The following is a 24,866-nucleotide window of genomic DNA, read 5'->3' on the forward strand; positions in this document are numbered from 1 at the left end:
AATGATGTATAACTAACGTGGACAGTTTGTAATGGACTCGGCCAAGTCAGTTTGTACCTGTTGTTCTTTATATCTTCTTGGAAGTATTTGTACTAATTATTCTTGAAAAAAAGATGTTGTTGTCAAAACTCCATTGCATTCTTAGTTCAACCATTTATGATAACAGTCCGAATTTGCATTCAGGTGCAGCACTTATAATAAAGAGATGTTAATTAGATTTTCTTGTTCTGCTAGCTTTCCTGTGCTTAATAATGAAAATTCCTGTGTGTCCTGTTCCCCCCCACTCCGACTTTGTACTTGGTATTTAGCTTTGATTCAAGTTATTCCTGTTTAACAAAGTATTAACTATCGTTTCTTAATAAGATAAAATGCATTCTTGCAGTTTTAATGTTAGAAATTTAGAGCACTGGAGCTTCTTTGCCATGTGTACACCAGGAGAGAATTACAACAGCTTTTTTTTTTTTTATATTTTAAATTAGTTTTGACACACTCAGCCTGCAGACAGCAGTGCTCCCAGGACCTGCTGCTCTGACTCAAGAGGTAGAGAACGAGTAGCTTATTTTAAAGGGTGTTTACCCTTTCGTAAACTTAGACTGGTGTCAGCCAGATGAATGTTCAGTTTCTCTCTTTTACTATTTAATCCTTTTTTTTTTTTCACATGGTTTAAAAATGCCAGTAATAAAATATTTCTAAACCCAGACAAGAAGGATAATTTCTCCTCCTGTCTCTAAGTAAAACACCGGAGTATCTGGCAGAGGTACATATTTCATAATTAAAAAAAATTAAAACTATTTGATCCCACACATACAGCTGGAAAAGACTTTAATGATTTAAAATAGGTGCAACCAATTAAAACTGTCTCTATATAAATAATGTTAGTTACTTACAATGTATGCTTTGTGCTGCCAAAATTAATATTTAGTATTAGAAAGAAAAATCAAAATAAATAGTTGCTTTTTCCTTAAATTTGAATGCCATAACTTGTGATATCCTTCAAAAATGAGAAAAAGTTCTTCAGTAGCAGGATAACAATTTTCATATAACATTTTTTTTAGAATGAGAATTTATTTCCTGTATTCCTGATTTTAGAAATGCAGATAGTTCTATATTATAATTTTCCTCTTTCTAGTTTTGAAATGTGGCCGTATTATTTATTTATATTTTTATTGAAAACAGGTTATTCGGATAATATTGGTTGAACTTGAGCTTCTCTTAGTTGTTTGGTTCTTGTCAGTTGTGTACCCCCTCACGGCTTTCTGAGCGGTAGCCCTTCCCAGCCTGGGACTGATAGCTGCCAGTTTTCTTCTATTTTTAAAAGTATGTTGTTGCTCCCTCTGTGCCTTTGACATATTAGCAAGTTCAGAAAACAAGAATATCATTTGACATTGTGTGCGTGTGTGTGTGTATAAATACATAAACAAAAATGTACGTGGGTATAAGTGTATGTACACATATACACACATATGTATTCATACACACGCATACCCACACATATATATGTACATATATATATGTGCATGTTGTTTTTTAGGTTTTTAAGTAGTCTAAATTGTTTAAGATGCCCAGTTGATCAAAGAGGAAATTTCAAAATGTCTTTTATTACAAGCAGGAATGGTAATTACATTTCTTTTTAGGACAGTGCTTTAGCAAACTACGTAACAGTTTGTCATGCACACTCCATTATTATTGCAGTATCCTTTTGGTGATGTTGATCTCTCTGACCAGGAGTACTCACTGGGGTGGAACATTTTGAAGGACATGCTATAATTAAAATATTGTGATGTGGCATTATTGCATAATTCAAGGACATGCCATTGTCACCTACCTAGAGTGTTGCAAGAACAAGATTTGTGAGTTTTATTCTAGCTGAGATTTTCCAGTGATTAACTACCACTCCCTTCTAAACTTCCAGTTCCTTTAAACTGAAAGATAAATTTTAATGCAACTGTTTGTGAATTAGGAGGAAACCTGGGTGAGAGGAGTGGGTTGGTGAGGACTGGGAAGGAAGCGTGTGTGGAAGGTACGGAGCAGAGGACCGTGTGTGTGTGTGTGAGCTCGTGTGTCTGTGCGTGCGTGTGAGAGGAAGTACAGAAACAGATTAAATAAACTAGTTCGGCAGCGTGGATAAGAAATTAAAATCTCTGTAAATATTAAGTTAATAATTCAATGTCTTAATACACTTTAATTGACTAGAGAGAGGATAACTCAAAACAATCTAATTTTCTTTGCTAAATTCTCAGAAGCTGGAAAAAAGAGTAACTCAAAACTGGAGTGCCTTATTTTCATAGAAGCTTTTCAGACTAACCCAACACTACTCTAGGAAGAATAGTTGTCAGACTAAACATAGCAATTTTAAGCAATACAGCTTTTTGTCATACTTGAATATTGTACATTGTTTCTCTATGAAAATAGGTGCTTAAAACACTTTTCACCAACAAGAGAAATTATTGTAAAAACTGGCAAGAATTAGTTTTTCTCTCAAACTCAAATATTTCCCTTTCCTGCTGAAACTTTCTGCTGAAAGCTTAAACTGGTGCAGTAAGTGCACCTGCTAGGAGTAACCTAGGCTGGTGAGACAGCCCAAAAACAAACACCTCCGATTTACTTTTTAGATGTTAATATGAACACGCTTTATTTGAGGAAAAAAAAAAAAAAAACAAACCCAAAAAAACTATAAAGCAATGTACTTACCAGCTACACAGATGTCTGAAACCTGGAGGTGATGGCTGTTGGGGAGCTGGAGCTGTCACTGCTGGGAGAGAAGTACCTGTTCTCTGCTGGCTCCCTAAGTGAAACTGCGGGAGGCTGTTTCAGGGGGAGGGACTTAAGAAGTGTAGGAGTTGAGCCCTCGGGGTGTAGAGATGCACCTGATATTACTCCAGCCCCAAGCTACGATTCATTTGTTTGCGTCCACTGCTTTCATTCAGCATTACCTCAGCATCTAAGCTATCGGAGAGAGCTCGCCTCGCTTTTGTGCCCTCCAACAACCAAGTTTTACTCTAAACTGTAGTGTCTGTTCCTCCGAGTAGCAGTCTGCAATGTGGGGTCAAAAATGGCTTAGGGAATATACTGAGCTTTTAATATATTTAACTTTCATAGAAGTAACTTGTGAGCAGCAGAATTGACTGTACATAGGGGGTAGCAAAGTTTAAAAATAATAATTTTACTTTTTTATTAGAGACTGCCATTTTTTATTGAATGCCTTTGTAGCTTTAATATTCTTGCTCTTTTTTTCCTCCCCCTCTCCATTTTTATTTAAATCTTTTTGTCCTTCATGAGTCTCCTTTCTGAAGGCGGGACTGAACTAACTCCAGGCTGACTTGCCACAGGAACCTGCCAAAGCTTGCCTATAATCAACAGTCAAATGTACAGATCCTGTAAATGGAGTCACCTCAGTAAGAAATTGATTATCACGTCTATACGTTTGCTTAGGAGCTCTGAAAAACTGCGTGGGGGAAGGAGAAAGTCAGCCAATTGTCCACTGATTGGTATTAGTACTTGCTTTTAGTTGCATTTTAGTTAGAGTTTATAAATGACAAATTTAGTACTGTATTTGTCAGTCATCTAGTGTCATTGCTGAGTTGCTCAGTGAAATAATAACCTCTTGCATACTGGTTATTAAAAGGAAAATCTTGTGATTGTTATAACTCTAAAAAACATTGCTGTTGCTGAATGTAAAAGGGGGTTTTGGCTACTAATTCTAATGTTATTGAGACATTACAATTTCTGTTCATCTGGATTGACATGATAATCCTCCTGTTTCACTCACTGCTCTATAGATATGACAGCTGCAGATTATTGAAACTTATGTAGAAGTATGATGAATTTTATACTTGGCCTTTTGAATGGAAATTATTAAGGAAATTGTCACTACAAAACCTGTTTAGGCAGTGAGTAAAAGTTGTTTCAAAATCAGTCTCTAAAACAGTGTCTTAAAAATAATTTTAAAGGTGTGGCCTTTATCTTGATGCAATGACTTACGGACATCTAATTTCCTATCTAGGTACGCACCTCACCATCCTTCCCCTTCCTATGCCAACGGAGTTTTCTGGAATTTTTTTCTGAATATATACAATCACTAATTTTAAGGCAGAAAGGTGGCTCTTGTTTTATTTTTTTTTCATTAATTTTTTATTATTATGTTCCTATAATACAGCTTTAGCAGTGTAAAAAGCTGTCATATTGCTGTCTGGTTGTTTGTAAATCCTTTGGCTTTAGATGGAATAATAAGAATGTTTATAGTCCATCATTCTTTCATTTAGTTGTAAAATGTTTTGAAGAAAAGTAGTATATTAGAAAATTCTACTGGCAGAGAAAGGTCTTGAAATGTCTGTAGTCAGAAACATCTGGAGAAAAGGAGAACAGTCCTTTGCTTTCTCAACGGGTGTTACTCTCACTCGGTAGTAAATCGCCTTTCTTCCATGTCAGTAAGTTTGTGCACGCTATCAATCTATGTAACTGTCCTCATTTTTCTTCTGCAAATGTGGATCATTTTTATGTTGTCTCTAGCAGAAGGAAGGTACCATCAGGTTTCTTTTTTTGCATGTGATGGGGTAGAGGTAGGTTTCCTTGAACAAAATCAGATCAGATTTTTGGTTTTGAAAGAAAATTGCCATTTCTGGCATTTACAGGAAGCTATTGAAGGACTCCTTTAATAAAGGTGACTGAACTGAGATAAGAGGCAGTTAATATTTGAACTTTGATTTTATTTTTTCCCCCATTCTCCCTATCCCCCTTCCCTGATCTGGTAGGTGGAGGGGAGACACGATGACCAGTTGCTGCCTTGACCTTAAGGAAAATGTTTCAAATCTTGCTACTTCCTGGAACTTGCTATTATTAGTCAGGTCAGCTGAAATCAGCTGTGAACAAAGTAGAACTGGAAAAGAAAAGAACAGCTAATGTAAATGGTCCTTTTCTTGGTGCTTGGATGGTATTAAAAATGCAGATCTGGGGAAGAAGATTCATTGGTGGACCCCAGAAAAGGAGTGTGAGAGCTCCTGTTTGTGTATGCTTCTAGAAGTAATAGATCTTGATTGCAGTGATGTTGTTTCATCACTTACTGTTGGTAACTCGTTACACTTGCATCCTCAGTATTGGATAAGCTGACACCAGTCACCTCTTGGTAGCACCCTATGCAGTTTACCTGACCACAAGTCAGGTTAATTAAGAGCACCAGGATTGACATAGTAAAATTTGGATTTACTGATATTTTTCTCCCAAGTTGCTTTTTTAAAAATGTGATTATTTTTGTATCTCCAGAGGGCTGAAGGTTTAGTTTTATATCTTCTTTAGTATAGAGTATTCTTCTTTTGTTCTAAGTTGTATTTAAAATTCAGTATCAAGTAACTGTTGTTTAGCTGGAGCTCAATTTCATAGGTTTAATTACTGTAGCATAAAACTGCCATTTTATAAATATTACAAACTTCCTTCTTCCTTCTTGATGTTTTTATATGAATTTTTCGGGTCAGCTTTAGCACTAAACAGAAAACGAAATGTCCCTACCAGAAACCATATATACAAATGGGGTAAACTTAACCTATTCTTGATACACTGCTTACCTAATTTTTATTTTCCTCCTGCACTTCAAAATTCCATTCCCTAGGCATCTGAAAGAGTGCCAAGTGTTGCTCCGGTCAGTTATCAACCTCTCCCATCATCGGATAATTCTTAACTTTCTGCTCTAATGCAAAGAATGGCCCTGGTGACTGAGTTGTTCTTATTTTGGCTTTGCCTCCTATCAGTCAGAATTCTGATACTGGCTTTCAGAGGATGTCCACTGGTCATGTCATCACCAATGCTTCCATATTTTGCTAGAGATGCCTTACAAACTCGTGAACTGGTTAGTTATTCCAAGAAAGACGAGTGATCATGGTAAAATGTGAATAATCTCATGTAGTTGCACAGCAGTAGACATGGAGCTCCTGAAGCGTAGCTTGCCTTATAAAAGAAGCATCTTAAAATCGTGTGACTGGCAATATTCACTTCTATCTTCGTCATCTCAGTTATGTAACTAGATGGGTGGCTTTGAGCTAAACGTTCAAGAAAGTCCTTTTTTCTTTCTTTGATCTCCTGTACTGCAGTTATCGACAGATTTTGCTATCTGTATTAGCATGTTTGGACCAGGTTATTCCATACCATTCCCAGAAGGGGGCAAATGTATTTGAATGTAATTGCTGTAACTCATGCTGTGCCCCAAAACATTACCTGATTCTTGTACCATATTCTCATAATTATTTTCTTCTATCCCATATGAATAGTTATTAGTCTTAATGCTTTTTGAATAACACCTTTGAAATGTGCCTTTGTTTTTCATAACGATTCCAGTCCCTGACTTTGGAGATATGTCTGGGCAGATTACCTTGCTGATGTTTGTGAGCCACTTGTTCATGATTACTAGAGCAAATTATTTGTATGGGAAAAGAATAAAAGCTCAGCAGTTAATAGCAACTGCAGATCATATTTTTAGATATTTATTGTGGCCTGTACTGTTAGTGTTTGGCCTGGAACTAGGATGATCTTCCTTCTGGTTCCCATCCTCACCCTTGGGCAGCGAAACATCTTGGGGGAAGTAGGTAACATCAGAAATTGAGACTGTAGGCAAAACTATGAACTGTTTATAAGAAGGGGTTTTTATTTAATAATCCTTCTTTTCATTGCTAGTCATTTTAACAGAGATGTAAAATATACCTTTCTTCAGTTTCTACTTGAATGCTCTGGTTATAATTCCTTTTTAAAAATTATTATTTTTAAGGTGTTTTTCATGCAGAATGTTTTTTTCCTTTACTGCTTTGATTTCAAGACTTAAACTGGAGATTCTGAGACAGTTCTCTCACTTACACAGAGTTTTTCTCATGGAATTTATTAGTAGGACCCGAATTGTGCCACGTGCAGCTCTAGTATATATGAAGTCAGTCCCACACGGTTTTTTTTTGAAGGATAATTGGCGTTGTGCTGCTCTGATGCCGCTCTCGCCAGGAGAGCGGTGAGGCGTGTAATGAATACTCCTGGATTCAAAATATTTTTAGCTTTCAGTTATTCTTTGAAACATGTCAAATGTTCTAAAGATTGATATGATTACTATATGTTGTCTACTATTTAAATAAATTTTAAAAGTGGGAAATATAAACCAGCAAGTGAAATCTGATGTTTTATTTTATTCCATTAAAAAATGACTAATTCTGCAGTTCTTGAGATGCAGTTTGTCTGTTATGTTTTTGAATTTGAAGTTACATGCTACCATTTAGCTGTAAAATTTCAGTTGTTTTTAGAATGGATCATGCAGGAATAATTTCTTACTGTACAGCATACGTTAGGACCAAAAACTTATATTTCAGTGTGGTTTCAGTATGATTTCACATCTTTTGTTTTGTGCTGTATTTGTGGTTTTGTAGGCTTCAGACTATTATTTATAGGGTTTTTTTTTTTTATTTAATTGGGTGGGGATAAATACTAAACAAACAAGAGAATCCTAGTTTACTTGAATTTCTGGTTTGCTTGTGAAAGGACGTTATTAAAATTTCTCTTGATGACAGCATAGTATAAACTTTCTAGCTAATAAGGTGTGTCATATATAGGAACATGAAATTTCCTAGGCTGCCTTAATATGTCAGTGGTGAGATGAAAAGTGTTCTGGTGCTAAACGCCCTCAGTGGCTTGCTGACCACTGAACAGTCCCAGCTGTATCTGCTTAAAGCCAGAGAAAGTCTCTTAAATGAGATCAGCGGTAGAACTATTAATGTTTCACCATCAAAGATAATTTGCTCCTTTTTTATTGTTGTGCATTACGTTATCCTATTTTTACTATAAAACCAAATAGGTTTAAAGTAACGTTGGAAACATTTGCATCTCTGAAGAGCAAAAAAAGGAAGCCAGGGAAAGAAGATTGGAAGAACCGTGTGGTTAAACTTGCAATGAATTGGTGCTTATTTTGGGAGGATTCCAGCCAGAAAGACGTTATTTTTGATCCGCCTGCCTTCTTAGATATCCTTACCCATTCACAGTGAACCAATCCTGTGGCAATAGTGAAAGCAACGTTTAAACAGAAGGCAATAATAGTGATGAGATACTCAGATAATGGCTAGTTCAGAAGTCTGGTACTGGTGGGTCAATGCAAGTGTTCCAAATCTTGAATTTGGTTTTTGTAATCTCAGAATAAATAGAAAGGGTGGAAATAGAGAGAGTGGAAAAACCCAAGTTGTGAAGAACCAGGCTTTATTTCTCCTGTTTATAAATTACCCTCAGAATAAAAGGAGAAACAAAAAAGTGTAAGAAGGAGGTAAGGAGCATTGGAGCCTGCAGCCTTAAGTACAGGTGGTGAGGGGGCTGAGATAGATTTAAGAGGGGACTTGGCAGGTTATGATGGCTTGGGATTCAGTGACAAAATGACTATGCTTTTTACCTTTCCAGAGAGGTCAGATGCAATGCTACCAGCATCCATAAAAATCCTGGCTTAGGAAAATATTTTGTGTATTATTTCTGCTGAATGGTAAGCACATTGTTTAAATAGGAAACACTGGTTATTTCAGTTGACATTTTTTCTCTGTTTTAAAAATGTCCGTTGTCAAGTATATATTTTTGGTGAAAAGTTTGTATAAAATGAAGTCTCTCGTGCTGTCAGTTTTCAAATATGTGCAGCTAATCTCAATAGCAGATGCTACACCTTTGAAGGAATATCTGTGTGTAAGTGACTTTTGCGTCTGCAATTTTAAAATTCCTTCAGCTTCTGTTGCAAATATCTTAATAATTTGGTTGGAGTGGGGATGTGCTCTGTAGCAGTACAGAGCATGCTGTCTTCCTGGTACAGAGAATGCTTGAATATTTGCTAGTATTGGTAAGACATCAGATTCCTGTGTGTTTTATCTAAAAGTATACAGAATGGTGCTTCCTCATATTTATATATAGCTTGATATACTTAAAAAAACCCAAAGTCTGAAAACCTCTGCACACAATGAAAAAAGGAGCATTTTTGCATGGCCAATTTTACTCGGCCATTTATTAAAAGAAGAAAAAAATCAACTAATAAAAACAATACTGCTTTCAAGTGTGTTTGAGAAAGAGGTTTAACTTAGACTAAAATTTAAGTAGTCTTTTATATAACTTCTTAAACTTGTTTCCATACTTTGTTTTTAGGGATTACCTTCTATGTTTTCGTATTCCAGAATAAGTTGCCTGATACTGAATTGCACTGCCAGGGCGTTTGGAGGAGGACACATCAGGAAGTCAGGCTTCTGAAATGTGTTGGTCTATTCTGTAGTGGTAGTTAATTGTGAGGCTTTTGGCAAGAATCCAGGTACTTTTCATCACAGATAGAGGAAGAAATGAAAAAAAGATCTACCCGTCTTAGGTGGACTCTTAGAAAATAGAGAACACCCAAACCTGAAAGGCTGGTTACAGAAGAATTTCTTTTCTCTATCACCCAGGTGAACTGTAAAAATGATGCATGGTCTTGAAAATAGTATTTTAAAAAGGTATAACCCGTATGTCATCATAATAGTTTTCAAATTAGCAAGGAAGCATTATAAATAGTGCAGATTTTTTTTTTTTTTTTTTCACTAGCCAGCAGGTATGAGCAAGAATAAATGCCGTAGCTGAAGCTGGAGCAGGAAAGGTTCCTCCCCCAGCACAACTAGGAAATGGTCTAAATGCTAAGCAGGGAATAAATGACAATGAATCGCTTGGAGCTTTTTCACTGTAGGGTTTATCTCAGTATTGCACAACCTTAGCCTAAAGGTTGGGGTTTCTTTGGTGATTTTTCTTTTCTGACATGCAGTGTTGTAAGTTTACAAAATTTTTATACTCCTTCAGACTAATTTGTTTGCTTAGTAGGATTCCTTCATAAGCCTGTTTCTTCATGTCCTTAAACTGCAGTTTGCTACTGGTTAAGTTAAAGGAAGAGCTCTCTCAGCTGTAAACCTGTGTGAAGGTCTCCAGTATGGCCTTGGGTGTGAGCGGGCAGATGAATCCCTGAAATACTCAGCGCTCTGTGTTTCAGAGAAGGTAGATCAATAGTGTCTTAGGTCAGCTGCAGGCCTTTCACCGTCGCCAGGTAGGGGTGCTTAAAGATTGGGAGTTTTTAGGGCTGCATTACGTAAAGATGTTGAAATAGACTGGCCAAAATCCAGATCTGTCTGCTTCCTCTTTGGCCCCTCGCCAGGCTCAAAACCTCACACTAATTTCAGCGTTGTAGCACTTCTGCAAACCTGCCATTAGTTTATTGAAGCAGATACCTGGGAAATGAGAGCCAGCGTCCATTTCTTTTAAATACTGTATTTAAGTAATATGACTGGTATCAAACAGTAAGTCTTTGGCAGGGATGTAGTTAGAATGCAGCTCTTTAGGGCAACATCCAAGGTAACCAGCAATCCCTTCTCTCTGCCTGAAAGCCAGTCTTTGCATTACATATTTTCCTCCCTCAGCAGTGAGGCAGACAACAATCTCCTTTGCTGCCCAGCCGTGATTCATCGCTAGAGCAGGTCTTTCCTGTGTGCTGACTGAGATAGGTCCAGAGAAAAAAATATCACGTGATCATATAATTAAAGACTCTCTTTAATTCATTACATAGCGAGAGACTGAACTGAGATTGCAACCAGACACAGCCCTTCGTAGTCACGGGTTAGAAAATGCTTATTTGGTTTGTGGATATGCCTATATATATAGCCTTATATACGTGGGTCAGTGTTAAGAATTGTGAGAAAGTTATGGCAGCTTCAGAGATTTCAGCTGTTAAATTCTCGGGTATCTTCTGAGCGTCCAGGAGCTGTGATACTCTCCCCTTCTTCCCCAGCAAACTCCTAAGGAGGTCAGACTTGAGTGCAGGAAGGAGAAGAGAGAGGCCACCTGTTGACAATTTTTAGGCACTTGCCCTACAGGATGTAGGGCATCCTGCAATGCCCTACAATGTCAGAGCATTTCACCAAAACACTGCAGAATTTTTCGACAGACAAAGCAGCACATGCGCTTTCTGATCCTCACTGGAGAATTTATCTTCTGGATGAAATAGTCCTATAAGAGTAAATTCTGAAGTAGACGGCTCATCTAGAAGATGAGAACAAATCATAAATGCTTGGCAAAACTTTAAACAAATATTTATTTCTGATAATGGGCCTAACCTGAAATTATCTATGTTTGCCCTCTGTGCTGATATATAAAATATTAGTATAACAGCCCTAATGAAGTTACAATTAGGACCTGCCTCTTTTTCTCAAGAGGTCAGTGCCATGTCAGAGCACATGGTCTCAAATCTGAAATTCTTTACATTGAAAAGCCAGAGTTGTTTTTTCGCATGTGAATGAGGGTGATAGGTGTTGCTGTTGAAAACACCGGAAGCTGACATACTGTAGATATGGCTGTTTATGCTTTTTTTTATGCCTGAGGCTCACAGAGAGGACACTCTGCAATGACTTAGCTTCATTGAAGGAAAAGTTGAAGAATAAAATTATTATTCTCTGTATTGATGACTGTGTTTCAGCTTGATAATTCATTAATTGTAAGGTTCTTAGCTGCTCCCGCAGTGACATCGTGTGCAGTACTTCCTTCAGTAATAACAGAAATCCATTTTTTTGGTAGTGTTTTTTTACTTATGTTTTATAATTCTGAAAGAGAAGGTTTTGCAATATATTAACTTATGAATTGAGAAGGCTTCTCTGCATAAATGGTCCATATCAAAATGTAAGATTATCTAAGAGGTAACATTAGCTTAATCTGTTTCAAGAGTGGCATATTTTAGTTTTAAACTAAATTTAGACAATTCTTAATTAACTTGAGATGCAGTGAAAATATGTTTTAAATGAAATATTGTTGACATGAAATTTTGCAATTTTCTTGTGGAGACGAGGCCTAAGGCTAAGGAACAGGTTTTTGTTGTTGTTTGTTTGTTTGTTTAATTGCTGTATTTGTTTGTTTTATATGATAAACATTGCAATACATTAAAAAAAAACCGACAGTAACATGGGGCTCCTGATGGCATGTGTTATAGTCTAGGTTTGTGTAAAGTATGTTTTTAAAGGAATAGTATGAGGCATTTTTTATTTACGTACATGTGACCTTTCAGTATACAACGTCTTCTCTGAGTTTTTCTTAAACACTATTTACTGCCTACCACCTGAAAGGTGCGAAGTATCTGGCTGTTTAAAAAGCAGAATATCTGTACAACCTGTCTCCAGTATATGAGAAAAAAAAAAATGTGGTGCTTGTAATGCTTTGAAGCCAGAAGTTGTTTCTTTATTTTCCGAAGGCTTGAGCAAAGCGCTGTGTTGCAACCTGCAGCTCTGCTGTTGGGTAAGGCAGGGCGGAGTGTAGCAGGTGCTTATTAATACCTCTAGGCTACAGGGAAAGGTGACTCTAGTTTCTTGAGCATTCGCAGACCTAAACAGGTGGATATTGTTTTAATAATTGGGTTGAGAGTGGACACTACTTATCCTTTGTTTTTAATGGCAAACCCTTAATGTAGAGCTATGAAAGAAATGATAATTTTTAAAGTTAAATAACATTTCAGGTTTTCTCCCTGTTGTATCTCCCAGCCCCCTAATTTTAAAAAAATCACTTTTTTATTTCTGTGTTGTGTTGTTTGTTTGGTTGGTTTTTTTTATAAATTGATTTTAGGTATAAATTTGGCATGCTTTTAAATCTGAAAAATTGAAACAATATAGAGCAAGCACAGTACAACACTGCGACCACACTGAGCATCTGGGAGGTGGTTATGATGGTGAACTGAAATGGCGTAACAGGTACAAAATGCAGAGGGTGACTACACAGCTTTGAACTTCATTGCTGCTTTGTGTATCAAAGAAAACTCTATAAGACTATGAATGTGAACAGATTAAATCAGAGAAAAATGATAAATAAAATTTAACTTGGGATTTTTTGTTTAGTAAGTGTTCTACCAGTGAGAGCGTAGAAACTTCAACAGATGAGCCCTAGATCAGGATTTCCCTTGTTATAGTTGTAGAATTTGTATTTCCTTAGCCTTTACTGCTGCATACTTCAGGTTTTTTTTTCCCCCGTTCCTTCTGAATGTCCACTTTTGTATCCTTCCTTTGTATTATCCCCCGTTGCTCTCTGGACTTGGAGTCCTGTTGTTTCTCATGCAGCAGCAATGCTTTGAGTCCCAGACGCAGGAGTAGGACAGCAAAGAGGTGAGGTGCCAGTCCAAAGGCCAGCTGTGAGATCATGGGGAAGCTTGAGCTGCTTGGGGTAATAGTGCTATTTTTCCTGGCGTTTCCTTAGTTTCTACTGTTAAAGACCCCTGGCAGCATCGTCTCTGTCTTACACTGACCCTAATAAGCCAGGTGCCGTTTGGTGTTGACCTTACCAGTTGGGAAATTAATGCCCTCAACTGAAATGACATGTGCGTTTTTCTTTTATACAGACAACACAAATGTGAGGGGCTGCTTGTGTGTCTTTATTCCGTATTTCCTTCAGCGCACGGAGATGGGAGCATGCTCATAGCTGTCTGCAGCAGCTGGAGTAACCACCCCATGCTCAAGGAAGTTTGCAGCAGCTTCGCAAAATTGCCTTTGGCTCTGCTTTAGTTTTCCTGTAGAACCAGCTAATTCCATTTTTTTCATCAGTTGATGCAGCATTTTTCAAAACAAGCCAGTCAACATTTTTAAAGATTTTTATTGCAGTTTCTTTCGGAACTGGGAAGTGCCCAAATACCCATCCATCTTTGCCCTATCATTGTCCCTGAACGGGAATTGCTTTTTTTCCCATGTGTTGCTTGTGCTCCTAATAGTTACATCTTATCCATCCCTCTGAATACTGCTTTATTTTATTTAGTAGGTTAAAATGAATTTAAATGGCATTTTAACACTTCCCTTACTCCAGTCATACAGTGATGAATTGTACACCGAAGTTTAATTATTTAGTGATTATATCCACTCAAGTATATCCAGGCACAGTTTGCTAATGAAATACACTTCAGTGATCCCATTTCTTACTCAATAAGATCTATTTTGACAAGTGTTTTCTAAGGAAAATCAAGAGAGAAATTGTTTGGGTGGTGTTTTTTTTTTTTTTTCTAGAGGCTGTTGTTTCTACAGACATGATTCATTTATTAAAGACATGCCATCTAAAGAGAGATGGATTTAAATTATGTATAGAGCCATAGAATGGCTAGAGTCGGAAGCGACCTTAAAGATCATCTAGTTCCAACCCCCTGCCCTGGGCAGGGACATATATATATATATGGATTATATGGATTATATATATGGATAATCCATATATATATATGGATTTGCGGATACCAAAAGAAATCCCTCTGGGGAGCCTTGCATACATATAGTATTTCTTATTTTTGTCACTTAACTCGTAATACCAGTATCACGGTCAGTGGGATCATGCGGTTCCAGTGCTCAGCCTGGGCTTACACTCTGTGCAAGGACATTTCTTCTGGGCCTCCCTCAATAACATCTGGCACAGAGACACGTTACATTGAGGTTTGTTGCTTTTAGGGCTTTATTGGCTAAAACATACTCGGTCTGAAGTTGCTCAGGTTGTCCCTTAAATCAGGGAACAAGGCTTGGTTCATGCGTTTCTCAGAGCTGCCTTGGATATGACGGCTACCCCATCAGTGGATTTTTGGCTCATGGTTTGTTTCACGAACACAGGTAATGCCACTCTTCTCCCAGAATGAAGCTTTGGGGTACGTGTGTCATTAAAAGAGATCCCAACACTGTCAGATGGGGATGATTATCTGGGTCACTAAGAAGAAACAGAATATTCTCAAGACGACACAGTATATTATCTCCATTCAGAAACACGGTGTATTTCTGCTGCTGTTTTTTTTTCCAATTCCTGGAACTAGTTGGATTCATCAAGTGTAACATTAATAGTCTGGGGTATCATTTAGTTTCTGTTAAATGTTGTCCTGTGTTTTAATGTTCCTCCCTGTCCTCACCATCCCAAACCAGCGTGATTGAGAAATAAAAGGCACCTTCCCAGCATGGCTGGCAGCTGCTTTTGTCCTGAATCTCTCTAGTGGGCCTCAGGAGATGTCGTCTGCAGATTTGGGCGTTAGAATCAATTTAAGTGCGTTTTGAGTACACTCTGAAGTGCAGTACATGATTCCATATTGCTGTTCAGGATATAAACATCTCTATCGTATTTCCTCACTGTCTAACAAAAACTGATATGTTGGTGAAATTGATATAATTACCAAGACTGATAGGAGGAAAAAAAAAGACATTGGCTGCTTAGTTGTTGGGTTTTTTTTGTATACGGTTTTCCTTCGTCAAAGGCTTCTGGTCTTGCATTACATCATTCTGTGCCGGTGAAGAGGCACGTAGCCATTACTGTTGGTTTGGATATCCAAGCAGAAATGAGAGTAAAGCCTACCTGTTTGCTTTTCTAGGTTACATTGCAGTTTTATACATATTCTGTCTTTATCATCTGTGCAGTTTGGCAGTGCTGACAGGTTCAAGCTTAAAACACTGCACTGAGGTCACTCAGAATAACAGCTCTACGGGGAATTAAATATCACAGCTTCCTTGCTTAATGCAAGAATGACGTCGAACATGTCTCTGCATTAAGAGTATGCAAAAACTGCTTAAGTCCCTTTCAAGATTGATATATTGATAATTTAGAAGCATTGTTAATTAAGAAGAATTTGTCACGTTAGGGGTTCTACCATGATAAACATTGCCTGCTAATAGATGGATACTGATTGTTTTATTTTATGGTGGTTACAATACTGTATTTCTTAAGAATTTTTTTTTCTAGTGATAGATGCTGCTGTAATATTTGAAATCCAGTACTTTAAAAAGTGGATGCTTTAAAATACTGCATTTTAAAATTAGTTTGACTTCCGAACATGTATCACCGAGTAATAAATTATATCAGTGTTACTTTTTACATAACACCGCCTTTCATTCTCATTGAATTATATGTGAATAGAATAAAAAAATAAACTGCTACTGACAAAGCAGCAAAATAGTGTATTAAAAACCCCATTCTTCTCTCTAACAAACGTCAAAATTAGCATGTATCAAGAGCCTTGCTTTCTTTTCTTTCAGAACAGGCAACTCCACCCTTTATCTTTTCTCTAATGATCCCTGGATGCTTAGACCTTTTTTTTGGTTCACTGTATGGTCCTAATTGTTGCTTTTGTGCATTTTTTTCTTTACCAGTTGTTCCCGTCATTTTGAAAGCTCTGACATACGACGAGAAGAGGGGAGCGTGCAGCGTGGGCTCCAATGTGAGAGATGCAGCGTGCTATGTGTGCTGGGCCTTTGCTCGAGCTTACGATCCTGCGGAATTGATACCATTTATTAATCAGATTTCAAGGTAAGTTGTGGCAATAAGAAACTGAGCTATTTACAGTTAATTTTTAAAATCTGTTCAAAATTAGGAACGGCTAGGAGTTAATATAGTAGTCTAATTCTGTATCTTCTAGAAGTTAATAGTCTAGGAGTCTAATGCTATGACATTTAAAATTAGTGATACATCCATTTAGGGGAAATACTTTCACACTTAAAAAGTAGCTGTTGTGTCCCATATAACATGAATAAAATTCATTGATCTCTGGATATTGTTATCCAAAGAATGGATATTTTTGTTTCTCTATGACAATTTTTAATGAAGTTCATTGATTCATGCTAACAGATATACTGAATATCTTAAAAAAAGGTAAAGAATTGAATGTGGGTAGAATGATGATGACATAAACAATACCCTTGCCTTTCCATGTAATTTTTAAAGTCTAAAATTTCTTCCTGTTGCTGTATTCAGTAGGAGGTTTTGGTTAAAGGTAAAAATACATGAGAGAGTATTTTTCTCTTTTAATACATTTTGTTTTTATAGAGTACCCCAATCCAGAATGACTGCTGTGCTAATCTCTTCTTATAGCTGAATGGAGACACACGCAAGTGTTTTCAATCAGTGGTTTCTGTTTCAAAAGACTTTCAAAAGATGCCCACACCAAAATCTGTCATACTGCAGTGCTGGACTAGAACTTGGTGCAGCTTTGCCCTTAGTACGGAGGATATTTCTGCAGATACAAATTGGTTTTACCTTTTTCTTTTTTCTTCCTTCTGCTGCGTTTCCTCCTACTTGTGGGATTCTCTCTTCAGTGTTTAGTCTTTTTGTTGGCATCACTGGTTGACATTTCAGGATGTCTTTAATGGGTGATTTGCACTGCAAACACAAAGAGGTCGCTTCTAACAGTTTCTTGGCAGACTTTTAGTGCACCCATTGATAGTAATAACTCAGGCATCTTTGTCTCCATTGGAGGGGTTTTGATCCGTAGTAATTTAGTATTATCTTTTTTAAAAGAAAAAAGAAAGTTTGGACTGTACAGTGATCTGTGGTCCTTGATATCTGGTTCTATTTCTAAGGGCTGTCTTGCTTCCAGATTGCTGACAGAATGGTTTCAACCACTGTGTGTGTCCATCTCATCCAAACAGCCTTGTTTGGAGACACCAGATTACTTAACTCAGCAGGTTCCCAAAGAATATGTGACTATTTCTTTCTTCTTTAAAACAAGTTTGGGACAGCTGTACATAGCCATTTTTATTCCTTGATCCCAATGTACTATACCCTTGCTGGTCTCTGATGTTCTTCATCCTTGTATCCTTGCTTTCCAATGCTCATCCTGTATTGCAGGGTCACATAACAATGTCTCTTATCTGTGTGGAACTTGCTCCTGGGGTTTTTTGAGACCTTGATAAAATCTTTCTGTCTAAGAACCTGCTGTCAAATTTCTTGAGGCCAGATGCTGTTTTTCTTTCTTCTTTTTTTTTAAGCTGTCGTGTGTTTTCTCTGAAGTGAGCAGACAAAATTTCTAAGACATCTCAGCTTCGTGTCTCTGATAAAGCAGTTTCATGTTGTTCTGATCATGTCTCATCTACAACAGAATACAAACTAAAGGAGAGGAGTTCTGTCACGCCAAGCTGTGCTGGAACATGATGCCATCCACTGTTTCTGGGCTGCATCCCCAGCACTGTGAGGGAGGGGATTCTTCCCCTCTGCTCCACTCTGGGGAGACCCCCCTGAAGTGCTGCCTCTAGCTCTGGGGACACCAGCATCAGAAAGATGTGGACCTGCTGGAGCAGGTCCAGAAGAGGCCATGAAGATGATGAAGGCCTGGAGCCCCTCTGCTGTGGGTACAGGCTGAGAGAGTTGGGGGTGTTCAGCCTGGAGAAGAGAAGGCTCCAAGGAGACCTTATAGCAGCCTTCCAGCACCTAAAGGGGGCCTACAAGAAAGCTGGAGAGGGTCTTTTTACAAGGGCATGTAGCAATAGGATGGGGGGTAATGGCTTCAAACTGGAAGAGGGGAGATTGAGATGAGATCTCAGGAAGAAATTCTTTGCTGTGAGGGTGGTGAGACCCTGGCCCAGGTTGCCCACAGAAGCTGTGGCTGCCCCATCCCTGGAGGGGTCAAGGCCAGGCTGGATGGGGCTTTGAGCGACCTGGTCTGGTGGGAGGTGTCCCTGCCCAGGGCAGAGGGGTTGGAATTGGGTGAGTTTTAAGGTCCCTTCCAACCTGAACCATTCTTTGATTTTATGACTGATTCTGTGACTTTCAGAAGGAGAATACAGTGCTCCAGAAAAGATCTGCTGCAGTTTAAGCATGCTAGAAATAGTGGTATTTTCCATAGTAGATTGTTAAGGAATTATTTTCTCGTGAAAGGACATATTTAATTCCCTTCTAGCTGAGTTCATGGTACGTTACGTATAGTATGAAATTCTTAATATAAAGGTACCTAAAGATGTGTTTGCACAGTAAAATCATCATGTGATTATATCTTGGGTTGTATTCCAATTTTTCATCTAACCAGCGCAGGCAGTGAGTAGCAGTGAAGGCACAGAACGTTTACGAATGCTTTGAACAGCATGTGCAGGTTATTTACTGCTATCTTTAAACTCACGGGAATTATATTTCTGAAGAATTTCCTGTCTTTTACTTTTAGACTGTTCTGGAAACAAATTCTTCTTTTCTTTTTAGGAAAATGTCAAGTGAAAATAATTGATAACTTTTACTTATGGTCGTAAGAGCAATTAACACTGGCAGTGCCAGCTACGACAACTTCAATTGTTTGGAATAAGTTGGTGAAGAGAAACACAAGGTGGCTGGCAGGGGGGAAGCTGAGCATTGCTTCTGAGCAGTTGTAAGGTGTTGTGGTTTGTATATGCTTAGTTTTCTAACAAAGCTGCACAGTATTTTAGCAAGTATTAATGCTGTATTAAGGCTTTCCTTAAAAATCTTTGTAGTTATGTTGGCCTTACCTTCTAAATATAATAAACTCTTGAAGGGAGAATTGCCGCTCCAAAGAGAAATGGTGGAAAAAAAAATATTCAAATAAAGTATGACACAGAGTTTCACCTATTGTGTCAGCAAGCCGATAATTACATACAGCTTTTTTTTTAAATCTAGCCTTAGGTGTGTCACTGTTTTACTTAAAGAAGAGTCATACTTCTAGCCACAAGCAAATTGTTGCTACCCTTAAAAAATGCAGAACTCAGCATCTTGAAACAAAGTCCATAATATCCATTGTGAGCTGAATTACACAGCAAAAACATCTGCCTATATAAGAATACAAACTACTAGATTCTTATAGAAAAATTAATAAATCATTTACTTGACAGGAAAACTGCTAACTTCTTAAAAAAAGGTAACGTGCGATTGCAATCCTGAACTGTTTGCTTGTCTTGGTGCTAGAAGTTGCAAATGGTTTATGGTTCACTCCCGGTCTGTGACACTGGTGTTTAAGTGGCTGGAGGAGCACAGGTAGAAGTAGCGGGGTGCTACACTCCCACTGGAGAGGCAGGGTGGCCGTCACGGTAGAGCCAGCACACTGGTGCTAACTGGAAGGTGTTGGGCTGAACGGCGGGCTGCTTCATGTCTTCCTGCACATGTCTCCTGGCACGTGTTAGCGTGTCTTGTCAGGAAACTCACTTGGGTACCAAAAATACCAAAGAATTATGCTCCTTTACTGGGTCCTGCCTCACAACCCATTCAGACTGTGGTCCAGCAGTTGCAAATTAAAGCAGAGCGGTAATTTGGGGATTTTATTTTTTTTTTTCCTTTTCTTGCTTGCAAAGTTGTATCGTCATAATAGAAAGACATTGTTTTCTTTAGTCAAGGGACGTAAATATTTCACTTTTGACTAGTGAAAAATCACCTTAAACTGCATAAAGTCATATTTTTTTTAGTAAACTTTGTGACACTTTTGAAAGAAATAAGTCTCTATATTCAGTGATAGCTATTTCTTCTCTGCTTTCTTACAAATGTTCTGTTATTAGTGATGAAATGATCAGAATATGGAAGTTACAAACTCAGATTGCTGTAGATCACAGATTTTTTTCCTTCCTGGCCTTTGTATTTCCTTCCTGACCGTACCATTCTTCTTTAAGAAAAAAGACAAAACTTAGACAACACTTATTAGAAATATTTGCCCAAGAGTATTTCTACTAGTACTTGCTCTTATTTTTACATGTCAGTATCTTTTCCCTATCCATATTTCAACAAGATACGCTCACTCACATTTGCTTATTTATTTTTTTAAAGTCCAGTTAAACTGGTTTCTAAAACCTTGCCTGATCTATTCAAACTACGGGACCACAAAAAGAAAATTCTTGGCAAAGTAGATGAAGCTTCACTTTTATTGCAGGATAACCTTACTGCATTTTGAAACACTTGCATGTACTGAAGTTGCCTTTCAAGCACATCTTTAGAAAAGCACTACTTGATGGAGATCTTTTTCTCTCCCAGTCTCTACATGCGAGCTCTCTTGTTAAGCTTATCTATGAGGGAAGTTAAACATCGTGTAATAACTTGGAAATACGGGTAATTTGATTCCTGCCCCCTTGGGTGTGGAAGTTACTGTCTCTAAAGCGGCAGGTGCACACTAAGAAGCTGAGCTGTTTTGTTTAAAACCTAAACAAAAAATAAAAAGGAAAACATACTTGTACTCTATTATACAATTACAGCGATTAAATTATTGCTGGCTATCTTAATTATTTGGAGCGGTTGCACAGTCAGCCTGCAGTTTCACTTATCTGTCATTCGATGGTGTAGGTAATCAATAAATGAATCGTTATTTAGAAAGATCTGATTGCTGCCTCCCGTTGCACAGAACACTAGCACAAGTCGTGCGTGCAGCGGAGCAGCGCAGGTGGCTTTGTCTCCCCTGCGGTGGTGCCTTGGTTTTGAAGAGGGAGGGGAAAAAAAAAAAAGGAAGGTGTGGCTATGGATGAATGATGTAGCTCGCTCCAGGGCAAGATTGTCCTGCAGAATTGGAGAAATCTGAAGCATTGCTTTGAGCTACATCTTGTACCATGATGAAATATTGAGAATAGCTTTTTTTCTTTTATGTACTTGAATATTGCCTTCAGAAGAGAGTTGTGTGCCTACTGTGTCTTGCACTTGGGTAAAGATACTTCCCGCAGGAACAACATATGCCTTCTTTTCTTTCTTTCTTTTAACAGCAGCCTTTGTAACTGCTATTCGCAGCATTTTCATGCTCTTTTCTACATGTGTATTTATTTTAATTTCATCATTGTACCTCAAAACTTTGGGATTGGAGTAACCCACTGAAGATTTAGGACGCTGGGTGGCTAGCAGAAAGCGTAAGAGCTGGCTGTGAGCTGAGTTAGAGAGACTGTGAAGGTATCCTGTGTGGAAGGGGGAAGGGTTACTGTATTTCTCCTTTTCTGCAGATTTTCTCCTTGCCTTGATAAACAGGAGGCATTAAATCTGAGACTGGTCTGCAGGGCTTTTTCCCCCAGCAGCGCTGGCTGAACCTGCCTCTTCTGCTTCACCTGCGCTGCTCCTGCAGTTGAGTGTAGCACAGCTGCATGTGAGAAAGTGAATGGGGGAGCTTCTCTGTTAGTTTGGTTTTTTAAAAAAAAAAAGCAGCAAAAGAAGAATTAATGGAGCCTGGATGTGTTTTCATTATCCAGCTCACTGTGTAACCACTCCAGCTGGGGTACCGGCACGACTGGGGTGCTGCAGCTCTCAATAGACTCGGGTCTAACTCTGGTCTCACCCCCTTTTTTTAACTGGCTTAAATTGTTCAAAACCATTTTACTGGTGATCTTGTGATGATTATTACACTTTTCATTCCCTAATGTATAACAGGGAGGAGAGCTTTCTGCCCTGTTACAAGTTAGACTTTTCCCTTTTTTGGGCTCAGGAAGGAAATTTTGGTTTTGTGCCAAATTGGCAGGAGGTTTGAGAGTTTATTTTTTTTTTTCTTCCCGCAGCTTCAGGGTGGTATGTTTGAATTAATAGTAGCAAATTCTCAGAGGTTAGCAGTAGGATAAGCTTCTTGCTGCTTGTGACTAGTATGAACGAGAAGTACCTGCTACAGGTGATAAAGGAAATTCAGATTTATTGTCTGGTACCCTCTGGTGCTTCTAAGGAGAGGGTAACCAGATATTTCTGCTATTTCTATGTTCTGATGTGTGTCACCTGGCTGGGCTCTGCTCTGATTCTCTCTGCCTTGTTGGGAGAAGGTAATGAGATCAGTGTTGGGCCGAGGAAGTGAGCCGGTAACATACTTTAAGTCCTTTAACATTTCCTGAAGCCAGTTATGTGAGTACTTGGGGGGCAGGGGAAGGGATAGGGAAGAAAGGGAGAATTTTTAGTTGACTGCTAGAATTGCAGCTTGCTTTTTAAAGTCCACTTGTGTTTATTGTACACTTACCTGCTTGTCGTGCATACAGGCTAAACGTACCTCAAGGAAATACAAAAGGTGTTTCGTAGAGACTGCAAGATGCAAAGCCATTCTTTGCTCTACCTGTTAGTAGTCAGGTGTGGTACATTTCAGGCAAGTCAAGACATGATTCTTTAACTAGCTTAAAAAAAATATTCCACTTTGTTTGACATAAACAGTTTCTTTATGTTAGGAAATCCTGGTGGAGTATCACATAAACTCCCACGACAAAGCAGACAGGTGAAGACACCTTAGACATGTTTCATCTTAGGCATGTTGCTTTCCTTGCTAATCCCTGTGTTACGGCAGACTGTGCCTGCATTTTCAAATAGGAATTAACTTGAAAAATGTATTCATGTAGTTTGATAAGCTTAAAATACTTCTATTAAAAGCATTAACATAAAAAAGTGACTACAGTATGATTTATGAATATAATGGGGCTATGAGAGCAAAGACAAAAGTCCGGTTTTTTTTTGTTTTGTTTTTCTTAAATGTGGTATTCTGTTGCAGCACTGAATAACTCGGGTGGCATCACATAGACAGTATGTTGTTTTGCTGGTTTTAGTTATACAGGCTTGTCTTAAAGTAACAGAAGAATAAGAAAAAATGGAAAAGTATAATTTGATTATAAGCTGAAATATTGGCCAGAAACTCTTGTGTATAATAACCTGAAACTGTTTTCCATTACGTTTAATAAACAACATTTTAAGTCTAAATATGAAAATCAAAGAGGAGTATTTATTCTCCAGTTTGAAAAGACTGCATTTTCTTCCAAAGCAGTATGTTAATAATGAACGTGTATGTCCTTACACTCGTCCCTAAGTGTCCCTTTTGAGCCACTGTTGGAGACTAGACAGTGACTGGGAAGGATTTTGGTCTGACCCAGCACAGCTCTTCTGAAATACCCCGTAGCACGTCACTGCAGGGTACCTGCGGGGCTCTGCATTCTGAGACTCCTGCCTTGACCAGGGGCTTGGGGATTTTTGTTTTTTGTTTGTTTGTTTCTCAGAAGAGAACAATAATGAAATATTGCATAACTGATAAAATAATGTTTTATCTTATAGCCCGTATAATTGGAAACGTCAGGCAGAAATTTATTTCTGTTTGCTTTCCAGGATGATTTTCAACCACATCCTTAGGTTTGAATGTTCTCTTCTATGAAAGATTTATGGGAGCTACTCATATCATTAAAACTAGGTACTTATGAAAAGTCCTTTTAAAATTATTTCTAAGTTTCTCTGTATGCCAGAGAAGAAGATGAGCAAACATGGTATGAAGATGCTGTATTTGACCCAGCACTTTTTCAGCTGTTAGCCATGTCTGCTGCTTCCTCATGGAATGCTTCCCAAACATTTGCTCTTCTAATCACTATTGTTTGGGTGACCTCCTCATATTTTATAATCACCTAATATCTTTGTGGCAGAGATAGAATTTGCACATGCAGGTATCAATAAGAAAGCATTAGCTGTCTTAAACAATTTATTTGGGTTCATTTTTATTTTGTTCTTGCTTTCTGTTTCTTGTTTTCCTGAATGGAGGTAAACTGAAATGACAGAGGCAACAGGGATTGTGCATTTCGGAGAATTTTAGCAACATAGTATTCTTCACTGTAGGAAACTGATAGCCACTACCCAGGGAAGTTTGATATTATCAGTGTAATTAATATCTTTATGCTAAAGAAAAGCTATTGTGGATTTACTTTTCAGCCAGTATATATTTCCTGTTTTGCCTGGAGTCAGTAAGTAATGTAATGAAAAGTTACAGAGTTTGAAAGGAATAATTTTCTGCTTAAATGATTCTCCTGAAGTGATGTTTATTTATCACTGAAGTTAATTGAATGCTGGAGGTGGATTTCTAAAGCTGTAGACTTCGTGTCCTGGGATATATTCTCTCTCTTCTGTTGTGTAGCAAACCTTTTTAAAGCAGTTCTTTTGAGGTAGAAGAATTAAACTGTGCAGGGTTACCAGACTTCATGCACAAAGAAATAGTTTCATGTAATCATGCCTTTGTATCTACAGGTCACCATTTAAAAAAAATGCTTTGCAATTTCTCTTGCAGGTCACTTTTCAGAAGGATTTGCATATTGTTTTCTGATCTTTGTTACTTACAGGATGTGATCGTTCTTGCAGAGATAGCTGCAAGTTTCCGTTGCTTAACTTTAGATTTGCTTAAGCCTTACCTAAGACTTGCTGTGCAGTTGACTATTGAGAAACTG

The 24,866-nt window shown here is 38.0% G+C and overlaps 1 protein-coding gene across 1 annotated transcript in view; it reads left to right on the forward strand.

Annotated features, from left to right (window-relative positions):
- TBCD (tubulin folding cofactor D) overlaps positions 1–24,866 on the forward strand; it is a 123,423-nt gene that overhangs the window by 36,487 nt on the left and 62,070 nt on the right. Inside the window, exon 15 of the mRNA XM_074159952.1 lies at positions 16,125–16,281. Coding sequence (XP_074016053.1) covers positions 16,125–16,281 — 157 coding nt within the window. The remainder of the gene's footprint in view (positions 1–16,124; positions 16,282–24,866) is intronic.

This window comes from Numenius arquata, chromosome 17, assembly GCF_964106895.1.
Source record: "Numenius arquata chromosome 17, bNumArq3.hap1.1, whole genome shotgun sequence".
NCBI lineage: Eukaryota > Metazoa > Chordata > Aves > Charadriiformes > Scolopacidae > Numenius > Numenius arquata.